The sequence below is a fragment of the Stenella coeruleoalba genome, assembly GCF_951394435.1.
Source record: "Stenella coeruleoalba genome assembly, chromosome: 4".
Lineage (NCBI taxonomy): Eukaryota > Metazoa > Chordata > Mammalia > Artiodactyla > Delphinidae > Stenella > Stenella coeruleoalba.
In genome coordinates, this window is record NC_137149.1 from 20,131,737 (window position 1) to 20,157,230 (window position 25,494).

Below are 25,494 nucleotides of genomic sequence, written 5' to 3' on the forward strand. Positions count from 1 at the left end.
GTTTGACTTTTGTAATTAAAAAAATTAAAGGAAAAGTATTTATTATTTTGGGTCCTTGTTTACTCTTGACTTTCCAAAACGCTAACATCTTTGTAAAATAGGGAAAATTTCCTTCAGAGTGAAGTACTTTCCCTTACTGTCAAACATTTTTACAGAACAATGAAGGACATGATGAGAACCGTTTTTCCTAAGGCCTAGTTACTCCTTGGCAGTAAATTCGGTATTCAAGTGTACAACTATTAATTGTGCCGGGAGTCCAACTCTTCTAAGTCTTTAATACTTTGGTTTAAGAGCTGAACGAGTTAATATAATTCCATGAGTAGTATCCACTCAGAGTAGACACGTGGTGGAACAATATGAGTGTTAAATTTTTGTGAATTTTGTGAATTTTTTTTTCTCAACTGTACAAGGGATCTTAAAAAGCATAAAGCCAGTCAAACTGGAAATGTGTTGTTTGCTATTTAGGGTGTTACCAAATTATAGAATCTTTGACCTGGATAGGATTTTCAGGCATCATCTGTCCCAGTCTCATCTTTAGGAAAAGGAACTGAAATCTCTGAGGGTTAAATGAGTCTGATTTGTAGTGAGGTTGTTAGAATGAATGCCATGGGAGAATAATGCATTGGTTTACATTAAACTTCTATAAACAGATCTCAGCATTTTGCTCCTTGGTGTACAAAATTATTTCCAATACAAGCTTCAAAATTATCTTGTGAGTTTCAAAGTGCTGGAGGGAAAGTTTTACCTTTGTTATGTAACCTTCTGAGTCCTTTGCGATAAAACACTGAGGGCCCCTCCCAAACTTTAGCACAGTAAATGGCTTTTCCTTAAAATATCCATAAAGCTAATCATTTTAGTAACTGTTGCTACAGTTTTAAAGTTCCTGTCTATTCCCAAGTGTGCAGACCCCGCAATGCTGAAGATTTGGAGTTAAGATCTGAAGATCACATGAAGACCATTGGCTGTAAATGAGGGTCATAGAAGGTAGAAATCACAGCTTAAGATCAGAAGTTATTTTTCTGTTTTAGATTTTCAAATGAAAACAAGAAAATGCTGTAAGAAATATGTCTCTTCAAGTAGAATGTGTAGGCCTTCTAATATCCAAATTCAGTTTTGGCACAGATGGAGAAAGTATAAATGATTCAGTGTTGGTCTTATAAAATTTGGTCCAAAATGCCTGACTTCTAAGTTAATGCTCTTTGGGTGGTAATTCCTGTAAAGATAGGAATGATCAAAAGCAAATTTAATGTTGAAAACAGGTATGGTTCCTGAATTTGGATGAGAAAGTATATTCATGCATATTGAAAACAGGAAGGAATACAGTTGTGGTGAGGGTAAAAGTCTAAGAGGTTGAGTGTCAAAGAGTTCTCCTGGGATGTCTCTACACTGTCAACACCTGGGGTTGCCTTTTAAAGATCACCATGTCTCTGGGCGTGGCATATAGTGATAACTAGACTTTGGTCCCAAACAGCTGCATTTCTGATTTATCTACAGCCATGATTCATATCCATTCTCTCATTTTCTTTAGAAATAATATTTTTGCCCCTTCTCCCTCCCTACTGTTTGCCTGATATATCCCTTTTTTTTTTTTTTTTTTTTTTGCCGTATGCGGGCCTCTCACCGCTGTGGCCTCTCCCGCTCCGGACGCGCAGGCCCAGCAGCCATGGCCCACGGGCCCAGCCGCTCCGCGGCATGCGGAATCCTCCCGGACCGGGGCGCAAACCCGCGTCCCCTGCATCGGCAGGCAGACTCCCCACCACTGTGCCACCAGGGAAGCCCTGATATATCCTCTTTTATGGTAGAATTTTTCAGAAAAAAAAAAAATCATATCTAGTCAGGAAAAAATGATATTTCAATGGTTTACATTATATGCTATTTAGCCCTTTGTTATATACACTGGAGTTTTTTTTTAAAAAAAGCACGCACGCGTGCGTGCGCGCACACACACACACACACACACACACACATACAGTAACGAGGAAGAACTCAGTGAAAATGTGTAGAACTACTCAATTCCTTAAAATTTTTTTCCATCGGGAAAAAAAAGAATGGACAAAAAAATCAAATTTAACCATTATAACTTGAGTACAACCGTTCCCAGATTCTTATGAAGGGGTATTCAGTTTTGCAAAATGATGACAAAAATGATCTGTTCTCTATGTCAATTTTCATCCAGGTGAAATTTTATCACATAGTGAAATCAGTTCTACTCCTGGTTGTTATGGGAGTTTGAGAGAAAAAAAATGCCATTTTTTTAATGACGTAGAAAGCCCAAATTAATACTAAGGTTTATTCTTCATAAACTAGGCTAGGAGACAGTAGAGCAGAAGTCACAATATTACTCTTCTGGTTGGACAGCCATCCAGCTGAGGCTCCTGGCACAACTATCTCCGTCCTTTAAGTAATACTACAGGTGATGTCCTGAAGTTTTAATGGAAATACACTCTCTAGTTTGAATCTCTCATGGAAACAATGAGGACCAAAGTTTGGCGAGAGGTCATGGCTTCCCTCTTGAAGGACCCTGGAGGATTATCAAACGTGTCTTATCTGCAGGAAGCTGTCACCCAACACATGGAATCTAGTTTGAACAACTCCTGAGGACCCTGTATTTTAATGGAACAAACATTGCTACGTTCGTTTTACCACATTTCTTTTAAAACCTTATGATGATGAAGACTTTGAAAGTGAATTTCTCAACTGTAGTACCTACATGATTGTCTCCATTCAACCTCCACTCTTACTCATGATTCGGAATCTGGGATGTTGAGAGGCTGGGAGGAAAAGGAGCCTGAGTTAGGGGTAGAGAGGGAGAGGAGAGGGCCTGGAATCATGCCAGAAAGGAAGCATGTGGAAGCACTTTGCCTGTCTTCCTCGGGATGCCTGCGGACTGCCCGCTCACGAGGCACAGCTGAGGCCCATGGGAGCCTGATTACCGAGCGACACATTCAGCTCATCTTTAGAGACAGGTTGGATTTGCCCTTTCCCAAGCCTAAAGCTGGGAAACTTCCTTACCTTAGCCTCTTTAATACTCTTAATATTACTTCCAGGCAAAGGAAGAAATACTGAATATGACTCTCTTTTTCCCAAACTCAACTCTCAGTGGGCTTGTCTTACACTTTACCAGTCTCGGTTTCTCCGTTTTCCCCCTTTTCCCTCAGACACTTGCACCCTCAAGCCCTGTGAAATTAGTTTTGGATCAGTCACTTTAGGTACTAGTCTTCACGTTTCATTAAATTTTTTTCAACTCATTTCCTTATTTTTCCCTGAAGGTAAATCACTAAACAAAATGCTCTTTTGTGAACAGTAAAAATCACCTGGTCAGCAGATAGCCAGCTTTTGCTTGCCATTGATGTCACGTGGCTTAGATGTGTACTAGAAGCAATGCAGTGCTTTACGGACCAGTAATGCCTTTATTTCATGACGGTGTTCTAGAGAGAGTCCAGCTTCCCTTTTACAGTCAGAATGATGGGCAGTAGAGATAAGGAGATCTGTCCTTGAGTTTTAGAGACTCTCCCTTCTCCAATATGTCATGAGGTAAATGAAAATGATGTCTTATTCCATTTTCCACTGACCATCCCCTCGTCCTTCCCATAGTTTTTAATGGAAATAATCTTCTTGCTTAATTGTCAATAAACTCTGAAAGAGATGTCTATGCTCTGTCCAACACTTTTATCTGTGGGATCATTACTAGATTGGTCCTGAGACACTCTGGGAACACTTCAAAGTTTTAATGGCAGCAATTACGTGGTGCATTTGTATAGCACTCTGTAATTTTTATAGAAATTTCAGAAAAGGAAAATATCAGTTAGATCTAAAGCTTCCAATCTATAAGAATGACTTGACTTTCCACCTTATTGCTGTTGGGTGATAAATGTCTCCTTGCTCTTTTGACATCACACTAAAATGGCATATCCGTGTGAAACATTAAGTAATTATTCTTCTCACATGGAAAGAAACAGACATGGTAAATGTCATTTTGTGTTAACTCAAAAGACCTTTTAGAAGACATGTTCAAAAGATTTTAGGACACCTTAAAGCAACAGTATTGGTATTTCCAGGTCAAATATGTTTACTTTAATAACTCAGATTAAAGACATTGTTTACTTCTAAGTTTCTGTTGAGATTTTTTTAGGTTGATTGTATGTGCAGACTACATTGCATTATAGGCTTTTCTTCTTGTGGAAAATTTTTGAAAACACAGAAATAAAGTGAAAAAATATAACAGTCATGATTTCACCACTCAGTATTGATATTTATAACATTTTTGTCATAAAAAGATAATGTTGAAGTTCTCTTTGGAATCCACTGACTTTCCAAAATGTGTTTGTGGAAGTGGAATTGTAGAAGTGGGATCTTCTCATGGTGTCAGTCTATTTTTCTGAAGTACAATGCCTGTTGTGATAAGAGCTGAAATGTACCAAACAGTCAAACTCCAGTACAGTCTGTCTTCTCCAGCATATTGCCCACATGCTGTTGGCAGTTTACTCTCACCACGTCTACCAGAAAAATTAATACTCCAATATAATCAAATGGTGTAAATAACCCCTAATGATTACTACTGGGTTCTTCATCCACAAGGATTTCATTTCTGAACTTGTAAAAAAAATTTTTCTTACTTTGGAGAGGTTTGCCACTGCTAAAAATTCTATGGACTATGTTCTCGTATAATGAGAAAAACATACATGATTCCTATCCTATAATGCCAGTGAAGCAATCTAGAGGCCATAAATACAATTTCCCCTCTAAGAAAACACTCAGCAACTCCTTTTTAAAAAGGGAGTGGGCTTATTTCTAAATTACTTTAAAGAATGAGTGTTTAAATGTTAACCTGGCTGCTAGCTCTCTCAGGGAAAGAAATAGGAAGATGAAACAGAGGAACATTCCTAGAAATGAGTGTGTGACCTGTGTGGTCTTTACAGTAAATTATACTAATTCTACATTTATGTTTATGTGTTGTGGCCCTATTGAGCTGATATAACTTTTCCATTAAGTGGGCAGGTGGTTTTCCTGTAGTACCCCCAAGTGCCTGAAGAGGTATATTGTTTTCTTGTTTCCATTACAGCATAGAGACTAAGAGGGAATCCTCTGTGGTACTTTCACATAGGTTGTGAATCTTTCATCTGTAGGTTGTATTTGTATCCAAGAGGTGAATATTAGTAGCCTCTTGGTGGCAGAGTGACTTTCTTAAAAAAAAAGGGGTTTCCCTGTGCATGGGGGGATTAACCTTTCAAAATATGTTTCTACTTCAACCACTTACTTACTGTTTGATTCAAAGGCTGTCATAAAGACAACCTCTCCACGTCTTTATTAGACCTCGTAGTACACTTACCTAGATCTGAGAGGAACTTTCAGTATAGAGCATGGTGAGTAACGTATTCTCCTGCCTTTACTTTCATTTCGCTTACTTACCAGTTTGCCGTAACTTAATTTCTTTTTAAAATGCCTAGAGTTTTCATATTAAAATGGCATGTGTGATTGGTTTTTGGATTTGGTAATATTAGCAATTAAGATCTGGTTTTTTGTATTCCAGGCGGGAAATGAGATAGAATGTATAAAATGTAATAATGTGTGATGTTCTCCTTTAAAATCTTCATAGCTTTCACCAGTTAGCCCCTTTGTCCATGTCAGGTAAGAGATTTTGAAATGACACAGTTAACTATGTGATGTTATCCTATTTACTGTTTCTAACAATTCTGTAAATAATAACCAAATCGAAGCACTCATATGAATAATTTTACTATGATTGTCCTCTTAGGCAATATTGCAGAGTTCAACAATCTTGATAAAGCAATGAGCGTGCAAGGATCCAGGCAATGTGTGTCGCTGTAGTGGATAGCTTTCATTGTATTCTTCATGGTATTATAGAATCATGTTGATGGGAAGCATAAAAAGTTCTAAAAGAATGTATTTCTAAATATAAAGTCACTGGGTTGATTTATTTAAATTGTCAAATCTTCCAAAGGAGATTGGAAAATAAACTTCCCTAGGTGCAATTTAACTATAAGCAATCAGATTGACATCCAAGGAAGGTTCATTTTAAAAGCCAGCAGTGGACAAAGGGAGACGAGATGGCTGTGAACACAGTGATGATTTTTTTCATTAATCTAGCAACATTAAGTTTCTGGCTTAGCCACAAAATTTTCTGTTGTGAAATACTACGGGGCTTCGTTATTCTTGGGAATCTCAGGCAATGCCCTGTTGCAGAAACTCTGAAAGCCCTTTTTTAAATGGCAAAGCATCCAAGGACCTGTTCCCACAGCACAAGGCCTTACCATGATGGGTGACAAGCAAATATCTGTAGAATGGGTCGATGTTAACATAGACAACTTTCAGAAATGCTCTCCTCAAATTTTTGAGGCTAATTTTTTTTAAATCGGAATTGTAACATATTTTTAAAATCCAGAAAATAACGGGAAACAAATCCTCTCATTTTCTCCTTTCCTTTTCACTCTGTATCTTTGTCTCTCTCTCTTTCCTGTCTTTCTGTCTCTCACTCCCTCTCTCTGTCTCCCTCTCCGCTGGCTTCCCTCGCTCTCCACTAAGTCTACATTTTAATTAGTACATCATTGGCTTCCAGTATAATTATTCCATTGAAATTTGCAGTCACTGTACAATTTCCCAGTTTTAATGAGATAAATGAGGCATGAATGAGGAAGAAATAATCATTCTTAAACATGGGAAATGTAGTATTAAACTCAATTCCTCCAGTTAAAGGAACCTGAAACACAGGTGTGAGAGGGGCCTGTGGAACAACAGAAGAGACAGACACCATCCTGTATGCTTCATCAATCAAGGTCCTTTACTCCTTGACCATCTTCTTCCACTGAGGTTAAGCATCTTTACCTAGATAGTGAGGGGGGAGGGGGAGGAGGGAATGAAGATGCTTACTAAGTTCTTTGTCAACCGAATACTTCCTGCAGAGAATAAAACCTTAGGCTTTGTTTTAACTGTTAACTTTAAAAAATTGCTCTCTAATGTTTTATGCTTAAGTGCTTTAGCTATCAATTTGTAAACTTTGTTTCCTCATTAATATTAGATAATGAAGAGGTCTCAGAGGAAAACCTGTTAGTCACGGTTGTTCTCCCATCTGTTTGGAGCTGTGACAGTTTAGATATTTCAAACATTGTTTTCATGAAGGAAGAAGGATTTAAAATAAAAGAAACATTTTACACACATATGTCCTCAAGTCTTTAAGAAAGATGAGAGAATTTAAAAAATGTCTTTCTACTGAAATTGCACAGAGCATGAGTCAACAATCAATTTTATTTGAAAACACTGCCAAGATGAAATATCCCCAAGGTTTTAAAATAAAAACAACATATGGGTGAAAATTATTCTAGTGGCTGCAAAGCACAGTCCCAACAAATGGATCCCTTGATTGATCTAAGAATGTAAAAAACTGTGGATGACAGAGAAAGAGTCGCAGTGGGGCAGTTAGTACACAGTTAATAGATTATTATGGTAAGTAATCAAAGTTAATTATTCTATACTTCTGCTAATCTGACACACAAATTCTGAGAGAAGAAATATATTAAGTGGCGTAATTCATAAAATACATTCAAAAGTAAATTACTCCTTTCACAGTTTTAAAATACATCTTAAATTACAAAGATGGTGAAATATTTCCTTTTGATGTGAATAAATATTGATAGGTTATGTCCAGATGACAGATTGCATGCTTACGAGGTATATCAGTACATTCTTCAGTAGGTTGCCGTATTCACCTTTTTTCCTTCAGTTTTGAAGAATATGTTATCACTTTTCACAAACTCTTTACTAGGAGAAGCTGTTCAAAAGTGTTCTGGGAAGAAAGCTTACATTTTTTTCAACTACAAAAGGCAAAACAACTGTAGATATTAAAATAAGCAAAAAACTGTTCAGCCTGAACAATAGGAAAATGTGCTTCCTCTTTGAATTTTTCTTGTAGAGAGGAACATAAAACATTGGAACAGTATCAAAACAATCAAATTTGATTTATAGTTGAAAAAAGTGAGTAGGAAGATTCTCAACCTTGAAGTGTTTCATGTAGACAAATTTAATCCTCCCTAAATGTGTGTCAAAAAATAAGATAAATTTCTAATTAGAGATTATTCTGTTGCTTTTTTAAAAATAAGAAAAAATATCAAAAAATAAAACCATTAACATTAGATAAGACTAAAGCAGAGACTATGTAATTAGTCTGAAAGGATCTTGAATTTCACATGTAGAAACAAAAGGATGGATTCTGTATCTGAAATCCAGTGTCCAGAGGTCAGGTCTTATCTCAACTTTTCCTTACCAACAGAAAGCATTTATTAAAATCTCAGGACTGAGCTCATTAACTATTCATTTTTATTATACTAAAACAGTCATTTATTTTCATTTGAGTTGTATTGAGATAGCATAGTTCTTTATATATATATATATATATATATATATATATATATATATATATTTGTTTGTTAATCTGGTGATAATCACCTGGACGGTAAAATTCCAAGGTAATTTCTATGTAGTCACAGATATTTAGATTTATCACAATTCCTTGATGTTAATAATAATCTTATATTATTATAATAATAACATGGTAATTAATGTTAAGTACTTATAATAATAATAACATATTATTATCATTTTGAAAGTACACAGACTCGGACATGGCTTCTATTGCTAAAAATTTGGTGCAGGTCAGAATACACTCATCTGAAGTATATTCCCATAAAACAACACCTCCTTAATCTCCCAGTTTCATGACTATCAACAAAACAATCAATACCCATAAATAATAACATACATAAAATACTCATGTCCCATAAAAATCATTTTCTCTACAGGTTTTCCAATGAGTTTTGAATGTTAAACAGTATTTAAATTCGACAATATTTATTTAGAACTTACTATTCACCAGACAACTCCGGGCAAATCTCCTTGTAGTGGAGGCAAACTGGCAGTGCTTTCAAATGCAATCTCTCGTTTAATCTTTATGTTTTTCCCTTTGAAGATAGGAAGTATTATTGTTACTTCACAGATGAGGATATTGGGGCTCTGAGAGTTTAACTAATTTGCCAAAAGTCACAAAGCTTGTTGAGTATAAGAGATAGATTGGGACTCACATCTTTTGACACTTACTTAATCCAATCATTCTTTGTAATATGCATGTTAAAAAAGGTGAATTTCTAAATTGGGGTACCTCAGGGGAGTCCTTCAATAGAACTCCACAGAAAGAGACTAATTCCCCAGATAGAGCTGGATGAAGGCCCAGAGCAAGCACATGCTTGTCTTGCTGCAGAATGAAAGGCCATGCTATGGACAACAGGACCCTCTCTATGAGGTAAGAACTGGCCATTGGTCATATTTCAGTAAGCCTCTAACACGTTGTGTCACAAGAGATAGCAATATATATAACACTAGGATGACCAATTTCACAGCACCTAAGTGTTGGAAAAGTTCTTAGCCATTATAACGTCCAATCTCTTCAAATCTGTGAGATGATGATAAACAACTTATCCAGGGATGAGCAAGTTTAGTGACAGCCCTGGTAACAGAATCTTGGTCTCTTGACTCCTGATTCAGGAACTTTTCCAATTTCAGTCCCCAAATGTTAGTTTTTCATAAAGTAGTGCAGGTGCCCTGAAGTGCTTGAACAATAGAGTACCTGTGGTGGTAAAGAATTTTATTCTATTGCTATAAAACAAAAAGACTTCTTAGAAGGAAACAGATGATGAAAGTCCCCTGATTGGGCAACTTTCTCAGAAATATGAAATGGAAAAAAAAAAAAAAACGCAGCTCTTCTTTTAGGTATCTCTTTCTTTTGGTTTAGCCAAACAATGTGTAGCCAAAAGTCTCTTTCCTATTCTCGATCTCCCTTGAGCCATTACTGTAAATGAGGGTGATGTGTAATTTTCCTCTCTTCCAATTTCTTCCACAACTGTAATCAAAGGGCCTTAAGTACCTGTTTAGATATAGGGATCTTTTTTTTGCCAGAGAAAATAAATGAATGAAAACCTAGAACAAATGCTTATTTTTTTGAATGGCATTATCGTATTCTTAAAAAACCCTGTGCATTTGCCTTATTTATCATAGAAATTACCTGAAATATTCCAGTGGAATTTAACCCTGTTTCTAGGCTAAGTGAATTCCCTTTTCTTTTTTAATTTTTTTGACTATAAAATTATTTTGATAGGGAGCTCTGGGGATAAAACTTCTTGAACATACAAACAGGTTTAAAGAGTGATTTAGACTAAACTAAGGTATTATTAGGAAAGCTTATTCAAGATTTTGTATTAAAAATGTTAAAATTCCATGTACAACTTACTGCTGGCATAATTAATATCCTTCAATTCATTCATTCAACATGTGTGGCGCATTTAGCATATTACAGACACTGCACCAGGTACCGGGGATTCAGTTGCGAGCAAAAAAGATGTAAAAATCACAGGATTTACAGTCTGGTGGAGAAGAATGGCCTTAAGCAAATACTCACACACCAAAATAGAAATTACAATTATGATAAATGCTACAAAGGGGAGATGCATACAGTTGTAAGAACGGATATTAAAAGAATTTGTACAAGATAAGTCAGGAAAGATTTACTTTGAGGGGAAGAGCAATCTAAGGGGGAGCAGCTTCAAAGGTTACAGCAGAAGGGAGCGTGGTACCTTCAGGGAACTGACAAAAAGGCAAATGGGTGATAAGAAAAGTGGTTGGAAGGTGCTTGTGGGTCAATGGCAGAGAGAGGGGAGCATTTTCAGTTATCGTAATGACTGGAGGCCGGTGATGTCAATACCAGAAGAGTTGCCACACGTCAAAGAACCATCACTTCCTTACGTGACTTCCTTAACCATCACTTCCAATAGTGACTGGTTTGAGACAAGCAGAGCCCTTTAGTTACGATAAGGACTTTGGTCACTGTAATGGAAAACCATGATGGTGGTTTCTTTGGCGGGTGGAGAGAGGGGAGATGACAAGATCAAATATGTGTTTTGAAAAGAACACTATGTCTACCATGTGAAGAGCCAACCGAAGGGAGCCAATACCAGGAAGAGGCAGGCCAGTTAGGATGCTACTTTAGTGGTCCAGGTAAAAAGCAATGGTATTGTCAGTGGTTTGCAAGCATTGCAAAGAAGCTATACAATACTTGAAGTTATTTCTTACCAGCCAATGTAATAGAACATTAAGCATAAAGAAAAGTTTGTCTGGCCCTTTATCTCCCCAATTCGTTCTTGAGTTTTATACAAGTCATTTAATTCTACTTTAAGGAGAACCAAACACAGAGAACAATAGCACCTGTGTCTCCTTCCCACCATAAGGGTTAACCCAGTAGTGATCCTGGTCATCATTCCCAGTGCTGACAGTAAATATCTGGCAATAATCATCATGGAATTTTAGAATTCAAGGGACATTAGAGATAATGCAATCAGGCCTTGATTCTGCCAAAGAGGGCTGAAATCTAGAGAAAATAATTAAAATGCTTAAAATTTTACATCTAGTTAATTTAGGAATTGGGACCAGAAAAAAACTAATAAAAACGAAAGACCTTCTAGTTTCCAATCTAGTGCTTTTTTTCATATTTCTTTCTTACTAATAATCGCAAGGATCTCAAAACTTATGCATGAGTATCTACATATTGGCAACAAATAAGCTCACGCTTTGGAAGTTACAAACGGCTATGAAAAATAGACTTGATAGTTGCTGAAAGTCAACAGAAATATATTTTAAGAGCATTGTTTTTTGTTTGTTCACTTTGCTTTTTTTAAAAAAAAATTGAATTTGAAAGCCTTGAGGCAGGACATTCATTTACTTGTTCTCCACAGGCCCTCCCACCACCTAATGTGGCCAATTTATCTTAGCTTCCTGATACGCTGCAGGCACTTTCCCACTCCTGACTGAAAGCTCTGCTCTTTTTCCAAACTCCACTTAACCAACTCAGCATGCATTAACCATTCTGTCTATTGTCTCTGTAAACTGGCACTCAAGGCACGCCTAATACTCGCAGCTAAGGACATTCTCTTATTTCTGCCTCCAAAAGTTAAGTGGTACGTTTACCAAAGGTCAGTCTTCTTTTTTCCCCCAAGCTATATGTGACAATTTTAATTTTTTTGCAATTACATAATTTAAATAAAATTTGTATAAGCTGATGTTTCATGAGTACAAAAAATGTAAGAGAATTGTTCTGTACAAGCTAATGGGAGTACCTTGGAAACATCCAACACAGGTGAGTTGCCCAATTTAAATTGGATGTGGGTGAGGCAAATTTAAAAGACTGGAAAAATATAAGCATCGAAAAGCATTCTATTTTCAGACAGCTTTGTAAATGTCTTACAAGTCTAATTCCCTTGTAAACAAAATGAAAACTAGAATTCATGGAGGATTTGCTGTGGGCCAGAAAGGCTCTCTGGAACAAAATCAGTTGATCCCTGCTGGGAAGAGAGGGCTTGGTGACTGAGGTGCACTTGTGTATCTTAAGTTATAATAACTTATTATGATAGTAGTGTGTTATTCTTCATGAGTCCCAGTTTTAACCAATTTTTTGATCAACTGACTACTTGTAGGTCTCTTATGTGATGATAAGAAAACATTTGTGTATTAGACACTAATAGATCATTCCTTTAAAAATCAATATAAGTGATTTCATATATGTAAGTTTGAGGGTATAAGTATGTATGTTTTCAGCATATGATAAAATCTTTATTATTTATCATATATATTTAGATATAAGGATAATAATTTTCATAATGGTTTAGTACTTACCTAGGACATTTCATCCTAAATGCATTGGACCTGGTTAACGTTTGATTTTGAATTTAGTTAAGGTAGACTCTGGAATGAAATAGATTTTCCGGGTAAATATTATGAGTTCTAAATCATATGCCCCAGAGGGCAGAGCATTCTATATAGATAAAAATCACTTGTCAGCCTCAGCGGACAGCCTTCTTTATGTTTTAAGTAAAACTTTCATGCCTTTGATTGCTCATTTATTTTGACACATTCCAACGCTATAGCATAGACTTGACCAACATAACAATGTTATACAATTGTAGAAGAATTCTTTGGCCATTTTTAATGTGATATTTTCAAGGTCTGTAAAAACCATTTCTGCACAGTTGACCATGACTGGTAATGCTCACACCCTAGTCCTTGAACCTGACTTTAAAAGTCCAACTGTATTAAAAACTTGTCACCACAAATGGCAAATAGCTCATAAAACTTGGTTTACTTCCAAAAGTAAGTTTATCCTCTAAAGTTGGGTTATTTTGGAACTGTGGATTGTGTAAACTTCTGCTTAAACAATCAAAGAGTTTATGATCTTCACTGATGTACTGAAATCCATCCAAGAATCCAGGACATCTTTTGGTTAAGTTAAACAGAAAGCAACAGCTGCTTCTTGAGCAGTAAGAAACTCCTTAAAAAGAGGAGGAACTGGTGGGGGAGAAGAAGAGGAAGAAGAAATTAACCAAACAGTGGAAACAAAAAATGTGTTTGCTTTTAGCTGAGAGGATGCTGTCAGCCAGTTAGGTACTCTAACTTCCATGGTCTTTAATTGGAAATCTTTTGGTTCCCAGAAATTGTATGTGGTTTATACTAGTCTTCCCCCAGGAAAACAAAAGTATAAAACAACTTAAGTAAACTTTTAAGCCCTCCTGTTGTCAAATTTCCTTGATATAAAAGGTAAAAATAAAACAATGTAAATGATCCATTAAAAACATCAGAGCAACTGATGCTGGCCATAGTTAGGTCCTATAATCCTCAAACTCTTAATGTCAGTATCAGTTATTTTTCATTTTCACATCTATCCTTTTATTCAGTTAGGTATCCTTCTTAATTCTACTGTGAAAATATTTGGTCCTCACTGTGAGATAAGTACCAGGTAGGATCCTGGAGATATGAAAATAAGAAACACCTGGATTTGAGCCTCTAAGGCTTAGCATCCTACTTTCTCAATAGGATGTGAATTCTTTGAAAGCAAGCACCTCTTTCTTTCCTCGGAATCTTAGAAGCAGAGAATTTTAGAGTCAAAAGGAACCTTAAAAGATGTCATCGGGCTTCCCTGGTGGCGCAGTGGTTGAGAGTCCGCCTGCCGATGAAGGGGACACGGGTTTGTGCCCCGGTCCGGGAAGATCCCACATGCCGCGGAGCGGCTGGGCCCGTGGGCCATGGCCGCTGAGCCTGTGCGTCCGGAGCCTGTGCTCCGCAACGGGAGAGGCCACAACAGTGAGAGGACTGCGTACCACAAAAATAGATATCATCTACACCAACCCCCATACACCAAGCTCTCCCGGTACGAGCCCCTCCTACCCACCATGAGTCAAGGTGATGAAACGATCAGTTATTTACCTCCTTCCTCCTCAGACTCTGTCAAAATGACACCCATAAACAAGTATAGCACACTAACTACAGGCCAAACACTACTGTATATATTTTACATATATCAACATATTTAAGCCTCATTACGGCCCTAATGAGGCAGGTACTATTATTATTCCCATCTTACCAGAGAGGAAACAGAGACACAGGAAGACTGTAATCTCTCACTAGAGGAGCCGGGACTGCACTTGGGCAGTCTTGCTTCCCAGTCTGTTCTTAATCACTATGCTACTCTGCTTCTATCCATACAAAGAAAACATATTTTAAAAGTTTACAAACGAGGGAAGGAAGACAGCTCTATTTTTCACCCTATATTTTAAACCACTGTTATTACTTAGCCTTACTGTCTTCACCTTATTTCCTGAACTTTAACCTGACGACTTAGGCCTTTTCCAAAAAGTTTGAAAAGAACATATGTCATATTACGGTCACACTTCTTATCAAGGATGATAGGGTACAAAGGTTCAGTGGCTCGTGGACCACATAGTGAACATATCTGGGAGAAATAATGGCTTCTCGGATGACCCTGCAGGGTAGAGACCAATATCACAGATATGAGAGAAAGATCTGTTGACTTCTACCTAGAAGTTAATAGAAATAAGAGTAGAGCAGGCAGACACCATGATCAGCAGTACAAACTAGACTAGTTTATATTGCAAGTACTTCGGGATAAACTGAGAAATTCACCTTGAATGGGCAAACGCTAAGAGGCGTCAGGTACCCTATCTTTCCTTTATCTTTCTACTATTTGATATTCAGATACTATTCATTTTAATGAAAGTTCACCCTGTTCTATGTCTGACTTGGTTGTCCCATTTGGGATCTGCCTCAAACATTTTAAATGTTTAGCAAAGCAAAAATACTTGAATTACACATTTTGCAAGAAATGAATGAACCTCAATCAAGCTGCAGTAGGCTGTGATGTGCTGCTATAGATGTGGGGGTTCTGACCACAGTGTCTCCTGGTTTGGTGTAGCAGGTGCTTTGCTCCTGCCTGTTTCACGTCTCCACACTAGCCAATTAAATTTCAGGAAGTCCATTACCTCCCTTCTAGGCTGATTCTGTGAAAAATTAAAGGAGCAAGAACTTCAGTAGAATTCTTTATCTTATGGTTTAACATCACCCTGACTTACAGTTTGTAGAGATAAAGTGCAGAGAGGCACACACATGTTTACTAAGTCTTATGAGACTCCTAAAGTGGTTCATTTTCTCTACGACTAAAAAAAAAAAGTGAGGCACCGACATTGAGAAAGGCCCTATGTCTTCAATGTTGGCTGGATTTATTTGCTTCTACTTGAAAGAGAAGCTCTTTAATTGCTCAGTGTCTTTTTCTGATTGTCTTCTTTGTTTCTCTTCTCATGGAAAAACACCCCCCATCAGGGGAAATGTATAAACTATTGGAAATTATGATTATTCCTGTGATATTGACTTTTCTGATTATCATTAGTTGATATTTCGACTTCCTGGGTAGAAGAATAACAAGTGTAAAATTCCAGCCTATGAAAAGGCTATTTAGAAGGAAATACAATGTTCAGTAAAGTACACCTTTGAGACAGTACCTAGTCCATCTGTTTCTAGTGCCTCGGAGGTATTACCTGTGAATTTTAAACTATAATATTTGGTTTGTTGGTTTGTTTGTTGTTTTTATTTTTTCATTGTGGTATAAACTATAACATTTTAAGTTTGGAAATTTCCCTCTCCATATGCTGTTTTCGGGGATTTTTTACCACCAGAGTTCAAATAATACAATGTCCTTGCCTAAGAAATATGTTTTTATGAGGTTTCATTTATAATGTAAACATTTCCTATATAACTTTTTAAATATTTTAACATTAGATCTCATCTTATTTCAAACTTGAAATTTCACCTGTATAACGTTCAATTGTGGAACAACAATAGAAAGTCATGGACTAGGGGTCAAATGGCTTGACATCTAATCCTAGATGAGGCATTAGTTAGTCAAATCATTTGTCCTCTATGGGCTTCTGTTTCCTCTCTTGTAAAATGATGATGTCATAATTCTCAGTATTCTCCAAGGTCTCAAATTCTATGATTCTGTAATACTCCAGGACTCCATGTGTCATTTCAGCTCTGCTAGGAAATTAACATTTTTTAAGAAGTAATTTTAGGAATAATGAAACCATTGAAGATATTTTTTAAAACTTACTGCAATTTTATTTTATAAATGAAATATTTTAAAAACCTCATCTTCCAGAAATGATAGAGTGCACACTTAACTGCAAGTCATGCTTTGTCAGGTAGCACCTCACTTGCATGCCTTTTCAAAGCATCCGCAGAATTGTATGGTATTTCCAGAGCGCCCCATGAAGAAACTGGGCAATTTTGCAATTTTATATAGCTAAAAGATAGTTGTACTAGTTGGTGGTCTAATTCCTACAACAGTCCTGAAAGGCATTTGCTTTCATCTAGCAACTGGCTACCATGGTGGTAATGGATGACTTTTAAACAGCTGTCACAAGCTGAAAAAAAACAAAATAAAAAAGCCACCCTCCTACACTATGTAAAGACAGCCTGCCAATAGCTAAAACAAATCCTTCTTGGAGCAATTTAACAAACAAACTTTTTTTTGTTGTTGTTACTATTAAATAGAAACTCATAAAACTCAAACAAACTGGCTTCATGTTTCCCACACACTTGAACAGCCTAACTTTTCTTATGGGATCACAGCAATTAGTGGTTTCCAGATGCATTTCAAATGTGTTAAGTGCCTGCAGGAATTGGCTTTTAAAACATACCCATGTCTTCAAATGCTTCAATCTCAAGAATCTACTATAATCCCCATGAGGGCCTATGATGTCTGTGTAATGTTTGACCATAGTTTGGTGCTTAAGTTGCAATTAATATTAAACAGGAAAAAAAATTGGGAAATGAAAAAAATTCTGTCTTACACGCCTTTTAAAATTTCCTCCTTTTTTAATGATCACATTACCAGTTCCCTTGTTATCCTGAAAATCATGGAAATAATCATTAACTTCTATTGGAGAAAAAGCTGGAATAAATGAGATTCTGAGAAGAAAGCTCTTGGTGTCACTGCGTTGTTAGGCACTCCCGGAAAACTCATTCCTGGACTGTGGCTAATTGAACTACAAACATGTCAGTCTGACAGCATTAACAGTTTATGACTCGTGCGTTGGAATCTCCAGCTTTCTTCACTTGCTCCTGGACAATTTCTCCCTGTCATGAGACTCTTCCTTAACTGGAAGACTGGGTCCTTATGTTTACACCCAGTATTTTACCTTTGATTGAAACTAGACAGAAGGCAAGTTCACGGTCTGTCTTCTCGTAACTGTCAGTGCTGAAAACAAGACATGAGAATAAAAACATGGCTTTTGGGAAAAATGCATTTAACAAGTGGTTTCTCCTCCATTGACTGACGTAGTTATCTTCCCTTGAGATACGGCCAAGTCTCATGTTCTTTATATTTTTTCCTTTTAGTTTCCACGTGGACAACTCTTAAATAAAAATGAGAAACACGAAGAGAAATTAGTCATGCTCACCAATCAGTCAGAAGATTCTGAAAGGTAATTACAGACACATCATTTAGAGGATACATGCCTCTAATAGTAATATTCTAGTAGGAGCACTTCAGTTTCCAGACAAAGGTTTTCAGTCTATTAAGAGTAGACGAGAACTCATCTGGATACAACCATAAAGAGTTGATAAGAAATATATGGTGGATAACAGTGTGGACTATTTGAACACATTTTTTTTCGCTGCTCTTCAAGGGGCAAGAATCATAGCAAGTTACAGAAGTTATTTTATTTGTTTTTTAAGTATTTGATAAATTCCCCTTGACAAGTTTGGATCTTCAGATGATTTCTCCTCAATAGCACACATTTTCACCTAGGAAACAACTCTATATCTTTTTTTTAAATTTTTTTTAAATTTATTTTTTAATTTAACTTATTTATTTTTTTAATTTATTTTCGTTGCTGCGCGTGGACTTTCTCTAGTTGTGGTGAGAAGGGTCTACTCTTCTTTGCGGTGCACAGGTTTCTCATTGCGGTGGCTTCTCTTGTTGTGGAGCATGGGCTCTAGGTGTGCAGTCTCAGTAGTTGTGGCACACTGGCTTAGTTGCTCCGCGGCATGTGGTATCTTCCCAGACCAGGGCTTGAACCCGTGTCCCCTACATTGGCAGGCGGATTCTTAACCACTGTGCCACCAGGGAAGTCCCAACTCTATTTCATTAATAGGGTGAAGAGTAGCTATATCTTCTCTCCTGTGTTCTTAAATCCTCAGCTCAGGTATAGGATGAGAAATTTACTAAGTCCCTTAAAAAAAAATCCCTTCTTCAGTCACTTTCTACATTCTATCGACCATTTATGGCTTTTCTCAAGCTTCACTCTAGTCATTGACCCATGTAGTTACTTCTTTGACTTCTTATTTGGCACCTTTTTTGTGTGCAAGATATTGGGCCAGCTGCTTCTAGACAATGAATCAGATCCTGTCCTTTTCCTCTAGCTGCTTGCAGTTTAGAAGTGAAAAGCCACACACACACCTAAGTATAATAAATGTTGAATGTTTCGTGTCATAAAAGAGGCACAGATAATCTGCCCTGAGACATCAGAGGAAGGTGAGAATCCTAGTTGTGAGCATAAAGAGATGCGTGAAGAAGGATTTGTTTGACCTAGTTTCTGGCAAAAAGAAAATAGGGGGACAGATGGAAAAAAAGAAAAAGGAAAGCGTATTCCAGGCTGAAGGCAGAATGTATACAAAAAAGTTGTGTAGGTAAGTTGAGGACTTGTGTTGGTTCCAGTGAGCTTTTTGGTTTGACTTCCACATCTGGCATGTAATACAAAACTCATCTTGAGTGAGATACTAAATAGTTGAGGACTTATTGTACACGCCAATGATTCTCTGTGTATAAAGACAAAATTTCTTTCAAGTGAAAGATAATTTAAAGAAATAATTACCCTCAGGTTCTCAAGTCGGTGTTGCTCAAACATGGGTTCTCATAACCTGTGGATCTGGAGACATATTCTCAGGGTTCTTGGTCTGTGAAAAACTTTTCATTAAAAGAAGCCTATAGGTACTTCCACTGTGAGAATCACAACTGTGCACAAGGGAAGCCAATAAGAATTGAACAAGGATTGACAATAGGCTAACCTGGCCACAGTGTCTGAAATTGGCAAAGGTGGGGAAGTGACTAGAAGCTTGAATGAATATAGAATTGCTGATTTATCCCATTCCTCTCAACCGGTTACATTCAGTATCAATAACAAGCATTTTAGCCTTTAATTGTATAAATTTAGCCTTTAATTGTATAAATTTATACAATTTATAAATTGTATAAATTTAGCATTTTATTATGCATCACAGTTTATTATTCTATAATTGTGCTGTATGTATAAGTCTTGTCTCGTTGATGAGATTTTCTCTACCTCAAGGGAAAGAACTCAGCATACAACGGTATAACCCACTTTAGCAGCAGGCCTATAATAAGCATTGATCAATTTCATATAAATTATTATAAAATGTGTAAGCAAAATAGAAATTCAGTTCACAGGAGTAGTTTGAGGATTAACCAATTATACTGACAACCTCTAAGATACTATAGATATTATAGAAGCGTAGAAGACAACATATGATGTTGAACGATTTCTAGGAAAGATGATACCCCACATTTGCCAAATATGGACCTTTGGTAGCAAAGGTCCATATTTGGCAAATTTTACCAGTTTAAAAAAAAAAAAGAATGAAAGAGAGGAAAGGAAAGAGAAGAAGGGAGGAAAGAAGGAAGGAAGAAAAGCAGGCAAACAAACTATTGTTTCTGTGTTTTGAAGTTATGTATAGTCTAGCTTTTCCTTCAGTAGAACCACAATGCAAAGAAGTAGGGATTACCTCCCCATCCCATCCCACCCCACACACCATTTTCTTCCAGGTGGAGAATTACAAGGACTCTGTAAGCTCCTGAGTCCCATTCTATTGCCCCCTCTCCTCAGCAACCCAAATTAATGTTTAGAGTCTCTCCATTTACCCATGATGAAAATTACTCAGAAGTTAGTAGTTAACATATTTTTTTCTACAGTAGTAAAACTTTTGTATTTCTAAGAGAATGAGACAGGTAGGTCCTTTGACAGTAATTTAAACTGCTCAGGAGATGGTTTTCAGGTTAACCTCTTTGGTGTATATGACTTGGAGTCCAGAAGAAGGATGGTGGATGAGGCAGATGCTGCAGTCCATACCCCCCTCTCAAGGGAGGTGAGAAAGAGAGAAGAGAGCAGGGAGATGAGAGGCCACAGAGTAGGAACTGAATAGTGAGTGCTGGTCATCTTCCCCTCTTCCTCTCCTGAACTGACCCCTTCCTACTTGATGTACTCTTATAAGACCAGCTCCTCATTTAAATTTTCCTAAAGCAGAATTTTTTCCCTGTCCTAACATCTATTTTAAGAAATTTATTTTTAATAAATTATGTGTTCAGAAAATTATAATTATTACCTAGCAAGGAAAACTATTATGATTCATTATAGCCTCAAGTAGAGGTAATCACAGTAGAATAAAATGAATGTTAAATTCCCATGACGTGCCTCCTTTACCTGGCATTAAACTCACTCACATTAGCACTTGTTCAACCTACGTATTGAACGTGGTCAAATACAATCTCTGTTATTCATTGCTTTCTGGGAACAATACACTGGTTTCAGATGCCCTTAAGGAGCTCCTGTGTCTTTCCCCACATTCAAAGCGTTTAAATATCTTGATGCAAAACACTGGTGGACTTTAAGAAAATTAAACAACAGGTTTTTGTTTTTTGGTTTTTCTTCCCATACATGAAGAGTACACTACCCTCCAGATGCAGTATTTGGCAGCCAAAAAGCTGCTGGCTATTAAACATCCCTTAAAGCTTCATTTTTTGCTCATAAAGGGAGGAACAGTGTAGGGACATTTATAGGGTGATAGGCAAATATTTTGGTTGAAGCAAGACTGTGTGGTAAGCGAAAGCTAAAATGATCATTTTTATGATATCATAAGCATTTTTACAATTCTTTTGGCCTCTTCATTTTTAACCTACTTCTTACCTGACCCTAAATTAAACTATTCTGGGAGGGCCATTTATACAGTTGCTGTCCACATGGTGAAGAGAGAAGTGAATGGTGTCATCTACTTTCTCAGACTGGCATACGTATTTTCTATCCATTCACATTGTTTTGTCAGATAAAAGAGAAATTAATTTTGAAGTGCTAAGTGTTTTTAATTACTCACAGAACATCACAGATCCTCACCTATATTTTCTCATAAATTTTGTTAATTCTTAGTCATGCTTTAAACAGTTTCAATATTTAAACTTATGAGACAAATTTGTCAGTTTTTCAGAAATTATAGTTCTTCAAACTAATACACATCAAAGTTACATTGGGTTTCTGGACAACAGTCTAATTAAGTCTCTTCTCTTTCCAAAATAAGAAAGTAGCATCTCAAGCATGTGTTTATGTGTAATATATTACATAACATTAACTTTTATTGGATGGATACATTCACAGAGATATAAGACAGGGGGCTTTTAGAAAACTTGTGTTTTCAGCCAGACTCCATAAAGCACATTTCAGAAAAGCTTTTTCCATACAAACAACACCCATGGGATGAACATAGACTTTCCATTTTCTAAGGCCCAGCTTAAACAAAATGCCAAAGAAGGTATCTATGGTATACCTTCTGTCTGTCTGTTTTTAATACTTTATGCCCACATAAACTCTTTGATTCAATGCGACAATAACTTGTAAAGTTACTACCATGTGCTAGGAAGTGTTTGGGGAAATACTGTTGGAAAGAATACCAAATTAGAATTCTCCAAAGGAGCTACTTATCAGTTAATCTCGGAAGAACTGGCACTACCTCTCAGCATGAAATTTGTGTATCTGGAGACTGGATCTGCCAGCTTTTACCTCAATGGAAACATCTTTGGCATTAACTGGGAAGGCACAGAGCTCACTTGGAGGTCTAACTAGGCCCCAGGCAGGCTGCAGACAGCATGCAGCCAGCTGAAGGAGTCATAAGTCTGTTCTTTCTGTGTGTGGCAGTTCTTGAGTTGCCCTTTTTTTTGCAGAAGGCTTCAGAGTTTAAGCTAATGACATGTCCTCCAGCATGGTAATTAAATACACAGAGACCCTTCTAAGGCAGTACATTTAGTTTCCTGGCTTGAATTTGATGTGGCTCAAGGCCAATTAACATGATGGAAGATATTGCATTAGCCAAATTCCAGTTTTCAGGGCAATTTGGAAATAACAAGTTCACAACTCTCTTTATGCTGCTCTGACAGGAAGTTATATCAAAACACTAAGCGAGGAAATAATGCGGAAAAATGAAGGGACTTGAGTTTGGAAAATTCAATTTGGTTCTGGTTTGGATCTTTCTCTTTTATTCCTTCATATAAATTGAAATTTTAAGTTTAATGCCCTCAGTGAATTGGGTTTTTTCATTGCTGGTAGGCTTCTACTTTGAATACTATATATGTCTCTGATCAAACATAGGTTTACTTTAGAAAGTAGGGAGGTTATGTTCAGAATTTGTTTGAAATCAATTTTTATTCCCTGTTTTTAGTCATTTATGTCATTTGCTAATTTTTATATTGACACAGTGCTCACTTTATATTCTGAATATATTGCTCTGTTAGGAAGGATTGTAATTACTTAAATCACACATCACCTCACTTTCCAAGGAAACTGCACTAGGGAATCATTTTTTCGTTTCACATCTAGGAAATATTTCTAAGCTGGAGACATTTACTTTCCAAATACAATGACTTTCATTGTTCTAATCATGTGAGTTCCATTATTCTCCTTATATTACCAGCTCAGTATTTTCAATTATCACAGAAAATATCAGCACATTAAAAAGTGAAATAAAATTTATTCTAAGACTCCAACCATTTGGATGATTTGCCTTTTTAAAAGTTTTTATTTTACTCTGTACTATATCACACTTTATTTATTTTAGAATATAAGCAGGAGGGGAAATGTAAATATTAGAAATGAAACTTAGATGAGTTTCACACCCTATACTGTTGTTATTATCAGTACTTGAATACAACACTCTTGAGGTGTTACTGTTCAAAATCAGATTTACATTTATTTAATATCTTATACAGCTTGGACAGTCTTTTCACATTTATATCTAAATTTAGAGTAGATTACAAGCTACACAGAAAAGTAAACTTCAATATGTGATTCCTGGTTATTTCCAGTTGCTTCTGTGTCTTACCTGCCAAAAGGTTAGTTGCTCTTTATAGGAAGAGAGCTGATCACAGTGAGTAGCACATGGTAGAGTCTCTGAAATGTTTGTTGAATGAGTAAGTGGAGACTAATTTAGCTGATAAGTTTGCTCTGCCCCTCTGCTAAACAGAACATTTTTCTGACCATTACAAATGAACCAGCCACCATGCCATCTTATTCTCCTTGTCTCTTTCTTTTTTGAAAATAGTTTCTATTTTCTAATTATAACAGTAAAACGTGAGTTATAAGTCAGTTCTTTCTGTGTGTGGCAACTCTAAGAGTTGCTATATTTATGTAGAAGCCTTTCGTGTTTGCAAATACAGATGAAAAGGAAGAAAAGAAAACTCAGGTTTAGTCCTAACACCCAAAATAACCACTGATAGGATTTTTCAGATCTCTCTACCTCTTTTTATCTTTTTCTTTAAAAACAGGACTATAGAGAAAAGGTTGCTTTTGAAAATTTTTAAGTAGGTATATTATAAATATTTTCCCAAGTAAATATTCATCTCATCATATCCAGTTATATAGCCATATCAATATTGATTTAACTGATGCCCTGTTTGAGACATATAGGTTGTATTCAATCTTTTACTATTAGGAACAATGCTGCAACAGATATACTTGTATTTAAATCTTTGTGCACATTCACCTTTGTTTTCTTAGGGTAAATTCCCAAAAGTGGAGTGTTGAGTGAAAGTACAGAAAAAGTTAAAACTTTTCACATGTACTTGACAATGCTCTCAAGCAGAATAACCCCAGTTTACCTTCCCTCCAGAAACAGAGTAATTTTTCTACATTGTCATTATTGCTCCAAATATTATTCACTGTTGAACCAAGTACTTCACTCTGGTCAAAATTCCTTTCCTAAGAATACTATCCCTTACTGGAGTTAAAGTTGCTCTGCCACCTCAGTTGGTCAGCTTTCTAGAAGTCCTTCTCACCAAGTGAGACAACCTACCCATACTATTTTCTCTACAGTCAACCCCATGAGTTACTTTTTTTCTAACATCCTCACTTCTTGAGCTCTCTGTCGTTCTCTCCAGTCTGGATTGTTACTCTTTGGCCAACAGTGCAGTCTTTCCTAGAACCTTCTTTACCACCTCAGAATTTCTAATCGTTGGTCTTTTCTGGCTGTTCAGTTTTTCTAGTGAGGGTCTTTCCAATCTGTAGTCTTGAGGTATATGAACGGCTGTACTATTTAGAGCAAAAGTGAGGGACGAGATCTCAGACTACTACAGTTTACTATGTAGATTTCCATGCAACCTCTCAACCCCACCCCAGACCTCTTCTGTGCCTCTGTCTCTCAATCCAGAGGCTTTGGGTTTCATCTTTCCAAAAGAATCAGCCTCTGGCCGTGCCTGGGGTATTAAGACAGCTGCCTGGGAATAAAGACGCAGACAGAGAGAACGGACTTGAGGACATGGGGGGCGGGTAGGGTAAGCTGGGACAAAGTAAGAGAGTGGCATGGACATATATACACTACCAAATGTAAAACAGATAGCTAGTGGGAAGCAGCCGCATAGCACAGGGAGATCAGCTCGGTGCTTTGTGACCACCTAGAGGGGTGGCATAGGGAGGGTGGGAGGGAGACGCAAGAGGGAGGGTATGGGTTTTGCTTTGTAAGCCACATTCAAAATCGTGTTCATTAAATAACCTAGTTAAGCCCATTTACATTTGTTGATATGATCGGCATGTTTGTTCTCAATTCTGTCGTATTATTTGATGTTAATATTAATGTTAAATTTACTATGTTTCTCTCTACTTGATCCGTCTTCTTTGCTTATTTTTAGTACTTGTTTTTTGCATTTAGAAAAGCTTATATTTTTATTCTAGTAGTTGCCTAACTCTATGCTAATAACTCAAACTTCCCTTGATCTTTTTTCCCCCCCCTTAATTAGGCTTCTCCTATCTGGTTTGTTAG

At 36.8% G+C, this 25,494-nt stretch overlaps 1 protein-coding gene across 2 annotated transcripts in view; it reads left to right on the plus strand.

The window, feature by feature from the left end:
- The first annotated feature begins 17,825 nt into the window (after positions 1-17,825).
- Positions 17,826-25,494, plus strand: part of TNIP3 (TNFAIP3 interacting protein 3) — a 92,138-nt gene continuing 84,469 nt past the window's right edge. For both annotated transcript variants that reach the window (XM_079919730.1, XM_079919731.1), the window contains exon 1: positions 17,826-17,885. In XM_079919730.1, the coding sequence (XP_079775856.1) occupies positions 17,854-17,885 (32 nt within the window). In that variant the 5' untranslated portion in view covers positions 17,826-17,853. The remainder of the gene's footprint in view (positions 17,886-25,494) is intronic.